Consider the following 17795-nt stretch of genomic DNA (forward strand, 5'->3'; position numbering starts at 1 on the left):
ATTTCAAGTACAGAAATATTGTTTCTTTTCATTTAAACAAATAAGAATTAGTGCCTGGGGTTATTACTTAACACTTTATAAGGACACAATATCATTTTCATTTTGGGATTTCCGATTTTTTTTTTTAAGTCAAAGATTATACTATATACTTGTATTTGGCAGTTTACAAATAGAAAGCTCCATTTGCTTTACTGTGATGTTAAAAACTCAGACTATCACCTGCACTTCCTCATGTGGCTTTGCCATTTGTAAAGAGTTAATCTGAACATCATCTGAAATCACTATATGGCTTCATATTTTGTATTTGGCTATCTCATGAGCCAAAATTTGGTTTTGCTTTGGTTTTCATTACGAAAGTAGATAATCCGTTCAGTTAAAGGTTCAAATCACCCTTATTATGATCTGTGCCCCCAGTTTTAACCCTTCTGAAAGCTCTTTAACAGTTTAAGACACAACATACTGTCAGTCTTTCTAGGGAGAGTAAAGGACATCTCAAGAGTCAGAAAACCTAAATGGTTTACCTAAAGATAAACAGCAAATAACATAGCAGAGGCTTTTGTGCAAGTCAGTGCATAAAACTATTGAGTGTGCATAGTTAATGTGTGCAAGGTCTGGATGTTAACTACAGTGGCCTAAGTCACAGACTGGTTCATATACCATTTTATGAATTTTTTTCCCAAAACATCTTTTGGAGGAGGTTGCAAGACTCAGCAAGGATTCAGAAATATCAGTTGCTACACTTTTCTGGAAGCAACATATGTTAGACAAGGTAACAGAAGACAACGCATAACAAATATTCTGGAAGGTGGTGGAGAGTTTACAGAAGACCTAAGATACTTCAAAAGCAAGTGTGGATGGATTAATGTACCAAAGCATTGTTTTTGAGTAAGGTCCTCACTACTGAGATGAGAACTAATTTCACTTGCATCAGATCCTTCAGGGTTATGGTGCTCTCTCCAAGCACAGCAACCCTCTCGTTTTGATACATTTTTCTCCCTTTTGCAACTGTGCAGAACTAACATCTACAAAAAAAAGACAAGAGAACCATGGTCTGGGTAGCATCCCTAAAATGCTGCACTTGAGGCAGCATAAGAGAAGAGCTCTGCACTGTAACGCTAAGTACTTGTCATAGGAAGCAGAACTGAGATATAAATCATGGTCAGATCTATTTATACTTCTGAATCAACAAACACTGACAAGTGAAGGAACAGTCACATGTATCAACATCTCTTTTCCAAGAAACTATATGGAAAAACTCCAAAGTTCAACCATGCTTTCTAGATGGTGCCATTTTTTGTCTCTCTTAACTTTGGATTATGTGCCAGATAGGACAGATTTTGATCGCTGCCATAAATGCAACATATTCCATGTTCTTTTGAGGAAAAGAAACTTTTATCTCTAGAAACACAAAAATGATCCTGACAAAGTTAAGTCAGAAGTCTGAGGCCTTAAGCCAGGAAAAGAACTGGTATAATTAGTTAGACATCTAAAGGATGCCCCAATAGTAAAATGTGAAGGTATGTACAGAGGAGCACTGAAAGGATAATTTGAAAAAAAGATTCTCCTCCCCCAGAATCCAGAGTAAACCCTTATTTCTATGCTTTTAAGTGTATTATTTAACTTGTTTGGATTGGCAAATATGCTAATACTACTAATGCTTTAGAGGAATATAGACATGGTTAATTTCTATAAATACAACTCTCAAACTAGCAGTTGTTTCTGAAATTGCTTCTCTATCATAAGTTACAGGCTGATGTTCTAAAGAAAAAACTTAGTTTTTCCAATTTTTACATAAGCTCTCCTTGAAATACAAGTTGTTTACAGAAGTCACAAAGGAGCTATATTTACTGCTCTTATGCCAGTTACAGTTCCCTGCTAATAAACTGCTTTAATTAAACAGGATTCTACTTCAACATTTCTGTGAAAGAAATTAACGTAAAAAGCAAAGCTTATTAAAAAAAACCCCAAACTGACATGAAAACACCAAAAGGAGTAATTGGTTTCTTTTTCCCTTTATGATTCTACTAGAGACACTTCAATCAGAAAGAATTCACTCAATCCAGTAAGAGAAGCCATGCCTTAAACCACATGTGCTTTTCATTAAATGACATTGAATCATGCACCTAGTTTCCTTGGTTCCTCTCAACTTTATTACTAGTCTGAGAGAGCATGTGTGAGTCACATTTGAAGGAAATTGATTAAACAGATTAAAATGCAGCAAAAATAACTAAAACCAGCATCTAGAATATGTTTAAACTACATTATTATACAAGTTGTCATAGCAAAGATTTCTAAAGTTTCCAAATCAATGTGAGACTTTTAGTAAAAATCGCTTCCTAGCTTTCAAACCTAAACTATTGATCACAGTGTCATAGCCACACAATTGTGCATCTTTCAAGTTCTTACAAGTAACCTATACTAGGATTTTTAGAAGAGTCTGTATACTTCAGATGTACAAAGTACTATTAATTGAAATAGGCTCTAGCTACTGGACTCTCTTAGGATCTTTTAAAAAAATCCCAGCTACAGACAGCAGTGAAAGAAAGTATTATTTAATAATTATTAGCATTTGTATTTTGGGATTACTACAAAAAGCTGTAAAATATATAAAATGTAAAGCATAGCATAATAAGAATAAATTGCACTATTTATCAGCTTTAGTGTCTTACATGCTTCACTTTACTTTCCAAGCACTGCAAAATTATTTGCATGGAAAAAAGAGATGACATTTTTTCAAATTATACTGTTAGAGTTCCTCTAAGGCTGCCCAGTTGAGCAGGACTGCTAGGTGACCCTGCACCACTGCTAATCTTCCCATTTACTTTTAAGGGAGGCATCATTTAATGCCTAGTTTACCTGTAGCACAAAGGCAACATAGCTGGAGATATTTATATATAAGATTAAAAGTTTCTCCACAAAAATATTTCAGCAAGATGTAGAATTTACATGAAGGTTTATGCAACAAAAAATTTTTCAAGACAATTTTGAATTAATTCTAAGCTGAAATCAATTAAATCACTTCTTAGCACAACTCTCTGTATGAACACCAAGAACCTTCAGAGTTTTCCCTACAATCTCCAATCCTATATGATAATATAAACTTTGCTCATTCCTCTGTTTTCAATAACAACATGCAAAACTAGAGATTGCTACAAAAAGAAATAGTGTTCCAGTAATGACCTCTCATATACTTATTTTTAACATTTGCCCCTCAGAGTATTTTGCAAAACAGGGTGGTGCTATTCCCACAGTTTATAGACAAGAAGTTAACATTTATTTAAAGAGTATCTTTACTACACAGGTGAGAACAAGTGTTTCTATGACCCAGGAAATTTTAAAAGCCTGATTTTTTTCATGTTTATCTTTCTTGAATCTGATTGACCTTTGGATCTTCAAAACCAACGGATTTCCCTGAAGTTTTTCTTACTGCCAAGCAAGACAGTACCTCTTCGGAGAGTTTTCCACCATCCACTAAGAGCGGAGCTGATACTGCAAGAATCACTAAAGCAGTCCCTCTCCATAGCCCAACTACCTTCTTTGGAAATGGATCAGTAATCTCAAGAATCACTACTGAAAGGTAAATACAGGCTTTGTTTTTTTGCATGCATGAAGAAAAAACAGTATTCTTCCCAACACTATATTAACGATGTTCTAAAAAATAACAAGATATCTTTAACTGAAAAATCAGATTAACACAATATTACCATATATACTACAGCAGGTTAAAACTGTGGGAGAAATTCAGACACTCCTCTTAGATCCCTTGGCCTTTCAGAATTTATTTTCCAAGAAAAAAACAAGTCATTATACTTCTGCCACCAGCTTTTCTGCACAATACATTAAGATTTTATTATTTGACCCATCTGTTGACAGTACTGATTTTGACTGTTAATTCTAACAAACTAAGCAAGCAAGCTCTCATTTTAAAACTTTGAAACTTTTCATTAAGACCCAGAAGCTACAGTTCTACTCATTGAAAACTAAAACCTCAGACCTGCAGACACAGAAAATAAGGCCACCTGCTGCCTAACACAGCCAAAAGGCCGAGCAATGAACTAGAACTGCCTGCTTCCATCACCACAGCACTCAGGTGCCTATAAGTAGGTACTACAAATCTCTATGGTTGCCAAGAAAATCAGCGTAGTCGAAGTTTAAATTTTGTTTTCAAACTATAACACATAAGCTAGAGAGTGAAGGAATCACAAAGAAGCTACTTCTAAGATGAGAGCATAGTGATGCATGCAATTACATGACTGAAAATTAGTTTTCATCAAAACTGCTTCAAACAATCTTAAGGCAGCCAACTCAAATGGTGGCTTTGGGGCTTTGATTTTTTCAGTCTCATGAAAAAGGATTTATAATATACAATTTTGGAGGCGGTAGCAAAGTATCTATCAAAGGCTGGAATTATTTATTTATAAATAAAGCAAATCAAATTCTTAGCATCTACAGCTGTGTTTGGTCAAAAAGAAACCCTCACATCTTCCAATCCATTTATAAAAGGCTAAAACATTAAAGGACCGGATACAGTGTTAGAGACCCCTGACTTCATCATTAGATTTGCTGGTCTTCAGATTTCCTTCTATCCAGTATTTCCGAGCAATTTGGAATTTAAGACACACTTCACTTTACAACAGACATTGTGGGAACATATAGCTAATAATGGTAATACTGAAAATGTAGAAGGCAGTGCTGTTTTCATTAAGCTATCCCTATTAATAAAGTATGTTTGAAAATAAGGCAGAGCTTTTAAAATACTTATTCAAATACACAAGATATAAGATAAAAAATTATTAAAGCCCATACCATCTCCAACAATACACAAAAAAAATACTACTTGATGGAGTCTTAAATGCTTCTCATTATTAACTGTGTTCTAAGCAATGTCACTTTCCAGTAAGATCTCATCTAATCCCTTTCCAGGATGGTTTACCACTCTCCAGTTCAATGCAAAGTATGCTGCAAACAACCTAGTCCAAAATTATATAAGCTATTTAATACAGTTAGCTCCAATCTCTTATATCATGCTCACCTACGTTTCTGCTACTAAGAGGGTCCATAACATTCCCCTATTAAAGCCTTAGCCTATAAGCAACTTATGAATGAGAAACCTTACTACTGCTCCACTGTAAGCTCAAGCATTTCAACAGAAAATGTTTTAAAAAAGAAGCATTTCAGTTTTCTATTGAATAGCAGGTGAAAAACCCTGGGCACTTTCCCACAGGTTAGAATTTTCTGTGTTCTGGTATCAAAATAGCATAATGTAGAGCAACTAGATGACTGTATATCATCAGTCAGCATTAAACCACAGATGTTTCTATGACAAGCCTTATTTTTGCATAATTAGAAATCTAGATTTCAAAACTAACACTAGCAATAAAGAATGCTTTAAATACCTGGAAAAGGGAAATGTTTACTGTTTACTTTACTATGGTTTCACACAAAAATCTTTGCAATTGCTAAGATTCTCCCAGAAACCACTGCCAAGATGACTTTGTACATAAAGTGTTCTGACCATCCTTGATATAGGCTGGTGTTTAGTATTACAATTTGTTAGAAGTGCAGGACAAAAAATTCCTACTCTTTATACTACATCTCCCCAGGAATCACAATTCTACCATTTCTTTCACTTTGGTATAAAGCTGTGATTTCAAAAAGAAAATCAACCAACCAAAACACAACTCTAACTAGAAATGAAGGATAAGAAAAATAATTCACGGGTAATTCATGACAGTTTTATCACCATCTTTAGATGGACAGACAAGGAGAACCTTAGCTTAATCATCCACTTTTTGAATAAGTAGAGAAATACTTCAACAAGATTTTATACAAAGATCCCAACCTACACTTTCTGCTCCATGACCATCAACAGAAAAAGAATAAAGCTATGGAAGAAGAAATAAAAAGAAGAAAAAAAAGGCTACAGGAAGCACTGGAAAAATAGCCAGGACTAGAGGAAGCAAGTTTAAAAACTGGGATGAAAAATTAAAAAGAAGTTACAGATATCACAAAATTAATTACCAGAACAGGTCAATACAATTTTTACCATTTTTTCTTCCACAACCATTCTACCAAAACCCCAAACAGATTAAGTACATTTCTGGAAGACAGGCAAAACCCATGCAGAACCTAATTAGAGCTCCTAATCAATGCATAATCCTGCTTTGGAAGGGCATGTGCCTACTGAGTTTCAGGCAACAGAGCTTCTTTGTTTCTCTTTGAGAAGAGACTATTTTGTAAGTTTCCCAAGGTCTTTTTCAGGAATTAGATCTACCATTTCTCAAGTTATACATTTGTAACACCTTAAATAAATTAATACAGAGGATGGTGGAAAGGGAAAAGGGAAAAAGAGAGAGGGTATTCAACAGTAACTTTAGGAAGGTACAATGAACTGATTTCCTTGGCTTCTAGAAGCCATCAAAGATGTCCAGAAGACTCAGAGTAATAGCGGGATCAAGGTTCTTAGAAATAACTATTGAAGCTTCTTTCTCCCACAAGTATAAGGAAAGCCTAGGGAGAACAAGAATCCATATGAACTGCTACCTAAGTTGTAAGCTAATAAAACTAGACATATTTACATAATTATATCTGATTATAACTACATGTCCAAATTTGTAAAACAATCAGTTGAAATACATGAGAGCACAGATCATCATACATTTGTATTTACCCTTTAACTATTTGCCAACTTTCTGAAAATGGAAAATTGAAAACAAATTTATAATCTTAATATAAAAAGGACATTTTATATCACCTTCCAAAATTATTCTCATCACAGAATGGTTGGGCTTGGAAGGGGCCTCATGAGACCATCTATTCCAACCCCTCTGCTAAAGCAGGTTCGCTCAGAGCAGGTTGCACAGTACGGCAACCAGGAGGGTTTTTGAATATGCCCAGAGGAGACTCTACAACCTCTCTGGGCAGCTTAATCCAGTTCTCTGTCACCCTGAACAATATTCTAATGAACAATATTAGCTTTTTCCTTTGTACTACAATGATCACTTCAGGACAACTGAGGAATTTAACGGAGTTTAAACTAGATTTACTTCAATTAAGTTGAAAATCATTTAGATACGTTGCAGTAAATATGATCTCAAAAAATCATTTCCATCAACAGACATTATTTTCGTGGTAGGCAACTACTGGTCTACAGTTTCCAGCACAATATACAACAATGGAGAGAGTCACTTCTCACTTGCAGCTGGCATGAAATAATTTTGTTAATAGTCAATACTATTGTAAACTCAAAAATCTAACAAGGCAGTAGCATATGAAGTACAATATGTAAACACTTTCTAAGTGAACATTCTTGGTCTCGTTTTTTAAAACTCAGACTTGCATTACAGTAAAAATTTTCAGCAAAAGAAGACCATTAAAATGAATAGCATAATTTTTTGAGGACTGCTCAACATAACTAATACTCTATTAAATTTGTGAATAAGGTACTGAAATTACCAGTACTAGACATACTGGGCAGCAGAAAACAAGAGGAACACCTACAACTCTCTTTTGTTTTTCACTGTCTTAATCAGAAACTCACTGCAGCAGGATATTTTGTTCTCATCCTATTTGCAGGTGAACATACTCACTTGCCTTTGTATAGAAGTTTAAGCTTATTTAAGGGTGGTCTGCTGCAATTCCATTTTTCCCTGTCTGCCTGTCACCATTCCCTCACTTCTGTCAGTGCTAAAACAGACCTAACTCCATAGCAAGTCAGCTAGGACAAGGTTAAGCTGTCTGCCAAATGGACTCACTACCCGGTCAGATGAAGGCCAATGCTTTCTGATGCAAAACAGGAAGCAGGAACAGCAAATCATGAAGGAATGACAGGACTGCAGCAGCCCTTGGTTCATACTGTCATGGAAACATTAAGTCCACTTCACACTACTAAAAATAACATGCTATCACCTCTCCTCCACTTCAAAAAGTTTACCATGTTATCCAGCAGTCACTGCCAAGACGTTTGGTTGCTTCACTACCATAGGGTAAGTGATCACTTACACGACTTGCACTGTGAGAGACTTGTATCTGAATTGACAAAACAGGTGTAATATAGCAATTTCCTAAAAACATTTTAAGGACAGCATTATCCTTTTTCTGCTACTGTATCACTTACTAATTTCACGACTTGAATTAAATAAGCAGCAAACAATGGATTGCACAGCATGACCAACATTTCAACAGGGAAACTATAGAAGGCAGCATTATATTCTTCTCACTTGCAAAAGCAAAAATGTAAAACCAACACACCATGCAATAATGAATTAGAGCTATTCAGGGAAGCCAAAGTTGCATGCACAATTTATTGTGGCCTTTTAGATAGCTAGAACAAATGAAATCTTCCCCTAATATCTTTCAAATTTCAAGCTTTTGCTACTCCTAATTACAGAGCAACAAATTATGTACAGTATTACTATAATATCAACTTTTTAAAAATAAGGCTAAAGCATGGTTAAAAATTCTTAATTTTTTTTCTACTATCTTCTTTTTCCATGGAATTCACAGCACACAAAGTTCTCAGGGTAAAAATTAAGACATCCTTCAGCTTACTGTAAGTAGATGAAACTAAACCATAATGAAAATTTACACTCTACCTATAAGGAAGGTATTAGAAATTTACTTTAATTAATAAACAAGCCCTACAACATGACACTTGCTGAAGGCAGTCTTTGGGACAGAACTGCTTTTAGCTTATCTAACTGAAAAATAAACCATTCTACCAATACTATTGCTCCTTCATTACATTCTCAACTGTTATACAAAGAAAATGCACATACGAGTGACTAAATATAGAAATACTATCAAAATAACATCTCTAGTAATAGGGAGTAAACAGAAGGAGGACAGTTAGTGAATGAGTACGTAATAAGCATCACTATCAAAAACGGTCCTATTTGTAAAAATCATGTCATGTACAGCACATTTACTTTCCCATACAGATAAATTTAAAGATATTCAAGACTGAAAAGCCTAAAATCACTACTACAGGCAAGATCCAAATGTATGAACAAAATAAAAATCTTCTACTGAAACACTATTTCCTCCTCATCAAAACTTTAAAATTCCATTGTTGTAGTAGCAAATGATATACACAGTTTGACAGCGAGCATCACCAATTAATACTGTGTTGTAGTTGTCTTCAGAGAAGATGGAGGTAGCAACCAAGTCAAACCACAGCTGCCCCAACACAGGAAGAGCACTACAGAAAACCTGAATAACAATGATTCCAGACCAAATTAGAATAGCTAAGCAGAAACCCAGAAATACGATCTTTTCCTCAGAAAGGAAACATGTGGAGTCAAGGGAAAAAGGGGTAAAAAGTATTTGTCCATAATTTTAATTCTGTTTTATGTGCCTCACCCTATACAGAGGATAGGATAATGGTGAATTAGCAACTAAAGAGACCTGGACATCTGTAAAATGAAAGGAGTATCTACAGAAACACATTCAGCTAGAAGAGTTCTTAGAAATGCAGAAGCCTAACATATTTCTGGCAGAAGAATTGAGCCCTAAAGTCCAGGACCTCAAAGAACAACTTCAAACTCTTAGAGATGCTCTAATTCCATATGCTATACTTATGCACCTCCACTTACACAAGTCCTGTGTTTTTTCTTACATTCTGCAGTGCACAATCCAGAGGACCTTTTGTCTTTGCTTTGCAAGAGAACCACCCACCCACCCTTACTGAACTCTTGCAAATAACACACAACTCTCAAAGCTCTCAAAATAAAGAGAGATCAATAATCTGCAGGATTCACTTCAGAAGGAGGCATAAGGACAGTACAGCTGAATGGTATCTCAGAAGCCTTCAGACTATTGTTTCTGCTTTTCTTCAAAGAAAATCATGGAAGAAGCAATACCATATGATCTTGCAGGTCTAGATAATGACCAGTATCTCACTGAACTATGGGAAGAGGAAAGGAATTAGTCCTATGGAACATGAAGTACAGTCAAAATTAAAAAAAAAGGTTTAATACCAAAGAAATGGAAATTAAATATAAAGTAATAATAATTTAAAAAAAAGTTGGCCCTTCTCCTTGGGGTGAGAAAAATGGCATGTTCAGCCAGTCTGCCTGCCTCAAGTTGTCCTCGCTATTTCTAAAGATAAACTGCTTGACTATACAACCATCTTGGTAAAAATCTATTAATTCACATTCACAAGGAAAAAAAAAATCATTAGTGATACAGGTTCATAAGGAAACACACTTTCACTTTAGTACTGAAACAGTCTCTGTTCACCCAAGTACATTCAAAGGGAAATCTGTTTTAGGAAATTAGGCTTTTTAACATCTTGAGTACAAAAATAACTGATCATTCCAAGAAATTAGCAACTAATTCCCATCTCTTAGCACTGGAACACTAACACATTTCTGAAATTTATCTCAGAAACTTAAAGCATTGTCACTGTATGGCAAGAAGGAGAATGAGTCTTCTCTCCCGCAGTCTCAAACTTTAATCAAGTTGGACTGCAATAAAACAAATACATTTACATATCAATTTTAATCCTTTTATATTTATCTGAAAACCAGTAATAGTTGCAGGTATTCTACCACAAGAAAGGGAATTTCCAATTTTCTATTCATACATTTTTGAGTATCTTTGCAATCTTCCAACATCCACAATTTCATCCATATTGTTATAATTTGCTAGTATTTCCTTTTTTCTCATCGTTATTCTGATTATTTGAAGGTTTATGGCTTCCCTCAGAAGTTTTCAATTTGTATCATTTAATACTAAACTGAATTTTTCAGCTCTCAAACTGCCTGAAACCATAATTTGATTAAACAGCCATTTTTTATACTAATTGAGCAGATGCAATAGGTGGTGCAAAAAACAAGTTCACCTATATAATAATTCATTAGTATGTACTACACGTCTGTTTCAGCAAGGCATAATTTTGAGAAATTAGAGCCAGCAGACCTTTAGCTCTTGCACAAGTAATGTGCACCACCTAAATCTCTTACGTCTATGTATAATATATAAAGATGATAATGAAGTGAACTGACAAAGTGTATTTCAACTGATGCTCTATTTGAACAATAGTTAGCCCTGTGTTGTTGTTTTCTATTAAAGGGGAAAACCAATTATTTCTGTAACGAGGATTACAGTGCTTCCCCAACTGATTAAGTTACTAAATGAGTCAGAGTGTTTTCAAGACAAAGATTTGGCTGACACTACCACAATGAAAAAACTACTAATGCATTAAATTTTTTTTGAGGCTCAAAACACACCCATCCAACAGCTCCACAAAACAAGTGTAACACAAACATACACAGAGTATACATATCAGTACTTCAGACATACTGGGGGTTTGTGAGCTATCAGGTGATATTGAAGTTGACCCTTCAGTCACATTATTCAGCAATAAGAGGGAGGTAAAAGAATCGGATGTATGACAAAATGAATTCTGTTTCACATGGAAATTTGAGCTACATGTTATTAAAACTATTTGCTCTGTAGTACTTAGAGAACAAACATAAAGGTTTCCAAGTTTTGCCCATATAAAAAGTCTTTTTCTTTCTACCATTTCTAATCCTGACTATAAACCCAATCCTAATGTGCTCAAAGTCTCTTTAATAAATTAATAAATTCTGACGATCTACTTTCTCTAGTGATTTTCTGCTTTCAGAAACTGACTGTGCAATGTTAGAGGTGTAAATTACATTTTTTTCATACCTCCTGCTTGATATTCTACCATTTTTTGATAATTCAAGAATTAAGTCTCTCTCCCTATCTTTAGTAACTTTTAAAAATGTGTTCTGAATATATTTGCTTATAGAGACACCATGTGTCACCACAAATTTCCTCACAGCCAGCATCTATTAGCATTCACTAAGCACCCAAAATCAGTAGTCATTTTAATACCACCTAATACTTTTTTTCTCAAGATAATCTCATATTTTCCTTATAATATGGAAAATTTTTCCACCACTGAAAAAGATACAATTTATTCTTATCATTTTACAGTGGCACAAAAGTGGTGGTAAAAATGAGCACAAGATGCAAATTAATGACATGGGATACACCATACAGCCACACTTGCTTTGCATGACAATACAGAGAATATCTAACAGAAGGGCTCTCACAGGGCAATTCTGGTCTCTGCAAAAGGCTTTAAGTCATCTAGCTGGCCAGAAGGCAGTTTATATTATCAGGAAATAAAAAAGACAACCCATTTTCCAGTTTCCCTACGTTCATTTTTCTCCAGTATGGTGACAGGAGAGCTGATACTAAAGGATTTTATTCTTTTTGGAAAGTGTTTAATGTGATGATCAAAAAAACCCATGCCTTCTTTTCCTAAAGTATCAGAATCATCTCAAAGCGAAACATAAAAGCATGTCATATTTCCCCAGCCTTAAAATGATGCATAGTAATACTATGAAAAAGAGAAAACTAGTGTTTGCAAATAGTTTTTGCCTTTTAAAGGTGATAATTTCCTGCATCTATATCTAAAAAACAGGGAAAAAAAAAGACAACATCTCTTTGAAATACTAATCTGTTGTAAGGAATAATTCAATCTCAGATGAGACATCTTAAAGATCATTAGAGTATTATAAGAGAATATCTAAACTTCATTTTAGGATGCCACTCTGCAGGCTTACTCTTACTGCTGCAGTATTAGTTGTATTTCAAAAGCAACTTTGAAAACGGAAATCAAAGGCTTGCAGACAAATACTTACTGCAGGTATCAGTAACTTTTTTACTTCTTCAACAGCCCTCTTCAGTTTTATTTCTGCTCTGTTCTGAGCATCCTCCACAGTGATAAGTACATGTAAATCTTCATTCAGGTGTTCCCAGTTGGGCTTGCCTCGGTTCTGTTCTTCCTAAAAAAAATTAAAACATGGAAGCTATGAAACACATTCTGTATGAAGTAATCACTTAAGCAGCAGACAAATTCTGTGAATAGTATGAACTGTATTTTCAGCCATATTTCTTCATACTTTGGAGACTGTTTTGTTTTATAGGAACTTAGGCTTCAAAATACCTTTTTGGAGATTTGTGTTTTAGAACCTCATACCCTATTAATTTTTTTTAAGACTACAATACAAATGATGTTTCTTAGAGTACCTTTCCCAGCTAAACAAAGGAATAAGAACAAGAACTACAAACACACAAAGTCTTACTTTAAATATTCTTTGAAGCCTTTTGAGAGTTAAAGACATAAGATATACTAGTGGTTAAGCAACCTAATCTTTTGAAGAAAAGTGAAACAGACATCATACATAGAAACTTCATGTGAATCACTCCGAAGGACAAGAAAGCAATTCTTCAGTGCTAAAAATCATTTTTAAATACTCATGAAGAAAAGATTCAATACTCAAACACGAGAAAAGGACTAGAAGTTGTAATTTTCAAAGCAGAGCTACATGTACTGGATGAAGGTAAGAGAGGAGATGGCAAGGCTTTAATACTGAAGTCACAGAAGTGCACGTAACAAGACTTTCATCATTAGACAGGTATTCTGTCACACCCATGGCATTAATAATCCCAAAGATAAATCTTGGAAATGTTTTCAGAAAGGGAGAGCAAGTTAAATATAACATTTCTAATGTAGACAATTTTAAACAACAGATGTCAATAAACTTAAATAACACATTCAAGTCTTTCAAAAAATTATATAATGAAACAACACAGAAGAAACTTCCCAACTCATTTTTTAAGCTGTAAATACAGCTAGCTAAATTTCCCCAAAACCTCACTTAAATTTGACAATATTTAAACTGTAATAAAACAAGTAAAAAATGAGAAATGTTTATTACAACTTTTGAATCTAAAAAAAGGCCCACACAAATAAACCCCACTTATTTAAAATATTAGACATAATAAAAGAGTCTTCTATTTGTAAGAGACACATTTGTGCTTTAACAGCAATTCACACTTTAATTCTGCATGCCTAATTTTCTTTAATCACAAATGTGTCTTTTCCCCCAAATTTCATGAAAAGTTCTTCCAGGAAATCAGACATGCTGAGGAAATATTTGAAGATTTAATACCAGCAAATGCTCACAGTGCTTTATATTCATATATACCTGAGGGATCACTGTTCCTTCAAGTATTTTCTTTTTAATTCAGCTAAGTCTGAAATGTTCTGTAGCATGGATAAGGATAAAAATGGGGAAAAACCAGAATCGTGATAGATAAAAGGAAAATCTATGTAAAAGAAGCAGTACTTGGAAGGAAACTTCTTTTCACTTTTTATGTAATGTCCACATATGCATTAATCCATACTATCAGCTACAGTGGTGTGGGGTTGTCTTAGCCAACTTTGTAAACAAAGGTGGCTGTGAAAATAGCTCTGTGAATTTCAGAAGCTAAAAAGAGAGAAGAATAGTCCTTATTTATGAAACAGAACCGAACGCAAAGTGCAGCTGAGTTATAACATGTTCTGTGCTGCAATTTAATCTTTGAAAGACAAGGTATTTCCATCCTATTTATTCAATCATGATCAAAACTCCACTATTAGTATTTAAACAATTCTGCTTATTATTATTTTTTTAATCTAAAGCAGGAGTGAGCTGTTTTCTTTCAAGATGCTGACAAGCTATATTAATATGAGGTAGTACAAAATATTATGTCACACATAGGATGAATGAGAGAAGGTTCCTAAACCAGCAGAGGGCAGAGCAAGAAACATGCAATTACCTCTTCTTGTACTGACACAATGCTGGAATGGAAAAGGTACTAGTTCCTAACTCAAGATGCATGACAACTTGCACTACTGTAGTATCACGGGGGGGGGGACGGGGGAGGAAGGCCCAGAGAGACAAATGGACAAATGACAAGGAAAGGTGCCCCCCAAGAAAAACAGCAAGTTCTGTTTCCAAAAGATAAGGAATGCCTAAATGCAGTTTTAGCTACTACTCAATTAAACACCAAATAAATAGTGCGGGCAAACAAAGGGGCCTTACGGTGCTGTATCGATTTCTTTCATAATGAAAATAATAGGGTGCAAAGTTTCATAAACTTGGAAAACTTGGAGGACTTACCATCTGTCAGCAGCAAAAATTAAAATCCACATTGTTGTAGTGTATTCATGATTCATAATTTTTAGAACACAAAAAACCCTTTCTTTGTTATTGAAAACAAGGTAGCCTTCCTCTCAGTCTTTCGCTATTTAAAAGTTTCAGATTAATGTTTCATCAAGTATTGATGCTGTACTCCAAATTATCTGCTGCAGCAAGAGAATTTTTCGTTCAGTTAGAAAAGAGAATAAAAAAGATGTACATAGGACAAACAAATGATACAGAAGATTTTTTTTCTCCTAATTTACTTTTAGGTAGAACACATCGTGTGTAAGGTCAATAATCACAGGTATTATTAAAGTCAGACCTTACAGCACAAGCAATCATAAAAACTATTTATCAGTAAGATAACTGAACTAGTGTATGACTATGACATGCTCTTCTATGGTCATGAAGTACATTAATAAAAGTCTTGTTGCTTAGAGTACTATTTATTAAGTCAAGACTGAAAGAAAGGTTAAGAAGAATAAAAGTCCATACTGTGTTTTGAAAAAACAGTTAGTAACAAAAAGAAAAAAGACAGAGTTTGGAATGGGCTTCCAATTTCTTCTGTTCTACCTCAATGCACTGGGGCTTTGAACTCCTCCAGTGCTTCCCTTCTGTCCCACAAAGTTGTTTTCTTAGCGGGTTAACAGTTTTCTAAGAAATGTCTTTTGGTCAGTTGAAAATTCTAGTTGAATGTTATACCAGTACGTATAATTGATTATTTATTTGTTTGTTTTTACCAAAATTAGGAAATTCAGGTCCATACTAGCTCATTAATTCAAACAAAGTCAGATGCAAAATATACAACAGGGTTATGCTGATGGCAGAGAGAGAACCTGTAACCTCTTGTAGTTAAGAGCTGCAATTTTTTATGTTACCTCATTCTCCTTTTAAATCCTAAAAGGATGGTTTGGAAAAACGTATTTTCCCCCAAGTAAAATCTTTACTTATATTAAACTAATCCTCTGTGCAACAAGTCTTGAAACATCTTTTACTACAACAAAACATTGTTAAGGAAGTCTGAACTGGTAAACTGAATATACCTGGAACACAAGTAGGAAAGTATCTTTCTTAAGACTCATGAAATGTGTTCCAAGATTTTAAGGGTTGATTAGGGTTTTCTTTTGAAAATTTTTTGGGAGCAAATGCTGAAAAGATGGGTAGGACAGAATGACTACAACTTGCCCTGCTGCTTACTCAGTACAAAGAAACTAAATAAGAGATGTGGTGGTCTTGGAGTGAATTGCAGATAAGACAAACCAGATTCACATCACAGATTTAGAGAATAGCTGAGAGGTGGGAAGGGACCCTGAACATCACCCAGTCCAAACCTCACGTTCATGTTAAACTCATGCATGTTGGGAAGGGCCAGGTTTTAAACATCTCCAAGGATGGAGACTCCATCACCTCTCTGGGTAACCTGTTCAGTGTTCAAGCAGTGTTCAGTGACGATAAAATAAGCTTTCTCTTAGGTTTAAATGTAACTTCTTTCAGTGTGCCCACTGCCCCTTGTCCTTCAGTAGCAACTATTGAGCAATTCAGCGTAGTTGCCAGGTCTACCTACTGAAAAAGCAGCAAGGAGTAAGAGAAATTGCCATGAGAATTATTTTGGGAAAAAAAACATTTGTTACCACAGCAGGAAGAGTATGCACACTGAAGAAAGAAACGGTACCAGGAAAATCAGAAAACCTGACTAAGACTTGGAGAAAGAAATTCGATTGCATATATTCAAAATTACATACACAAGACATAAATTACAACATGAAGTTTTCCTGCATCCCAAAGATTGTTTATGGAAGAATTATACAGGAAAAATGGAGACAGTAAAGATGCAGGAAAGTATAGAGTGAAGTGATTTATGCCACAACCTTGGAAACAACAGTATTAGAAGAGCTTAATTACAACCAAACTATCTTGTCTGCTAAATTAAAGAACATTAAAAACAACATAAATGGCAGATGAAATTTCACTGTGCTGTTTGTTTGGCAGAAATTTCAGTATCCTTAAATATGGCCTATTCTGTAAACAGATTTGCCTTCATTCTCTTGCCTGTGCATATATACTCACTATCCTTAGAGTACCTATACACAACAACAGACTACTTAATATTTATCTTGCTATTAAGGTCAATGTATCAGGTAGTTTAAAAGAAAAAAAAATCTTGCTAAAACTCCTCAAAATTTAGCTGCAAAAAAATAAAAAGTAACAACTACAGAAATTTTCTTGGGGAAGGAATTAGTGGGGGGAGCTGAAAAGCAGGCAAAGGCTGCCATTGACTTGAACCTATACACTGAAACTTAAATTTTAGAAAGGTTGTTCCATGAGAGGAAATACTGCAGTCCCTCTCACTGTTAATTTGTGTCATGTGTTTCCCTCACCATACCACAGTAATTTCAAGTTGTGGTCTTACACCTCCTGCATCTCAGGCCCTAATGGCCATTCCTATTTACATCTTCATATCCCATCCCAAAGCTTTCCTCTTAATTTCTCAACCTCTGACTTAAAAAGAACTTACTAGCTTCCTATAAGCTACACAAAGCAGATGATTAAAACTCACCCAGACTGGAGTACAAAGTTAGGTCTCTATTGAGCCAATACATTTAAAAAAACTCTACACCCAAAGGAAAGAAGTGTCAAGGTTAATTGAAATTGTTAAAATTATTCAGATGTTGAAAGGGGGAAATACCTTCAGAAAGAAAGCCATCACAAACTATTTTGTCATCAACTCTTTAAAAACTCTCAAACTTTACTTCTCACCACAAAGACCTTCTCAGTATGGCCAACTGC

At 34.8% G+C, this 17795-nt stretch overlaps 1 protein-coding gene across 11 annotated transcripts in view; it reads right to left on the reverse strand.

Moving 5' to 3' along the window:
- QKI (QKI, KH domain containing RNA binding) overlaps positions 1-17795 on the reverse strand; it is a 157811-nt gene that overhangs the window by 39026 nt on the left and 100990 nt on the right. For all 11 annotated transcript variants that reach the window (XR_003534823.1, XR_003534822.1, XR_003534818.1 and 8 more), the window contains one exon: positions 12681-12824. Coding sequence is in view for 8 of the 11 variants with exons in the window: in XM_027686865.1 (XP_027542666.1) it covers positions 12681-12824 (144 nt within the window). In the remaining 3 variants the exon portion in view is untranslated. The remainder of the gene's footprint in view (positions 1-12680; positions 12825-17795) is intronic.

Source organism: Neopelma chrysocephalum, unplaced genomic scaffold (assembly GCF_003984885.1).
Source record: "Neopelma chrysocephalum unplaced genomic scaffold, ASM398488v2 Primary Assembly neopelma1_23, whole genome shotgun sequence".
NCBI classification, from domain to species: domain Eukaryota; kingdom Metazoa; phylum Chordata; class Aves; order Passeriformes; family Pipridae; genus Neopelma; species Neopelma chrysocephalum.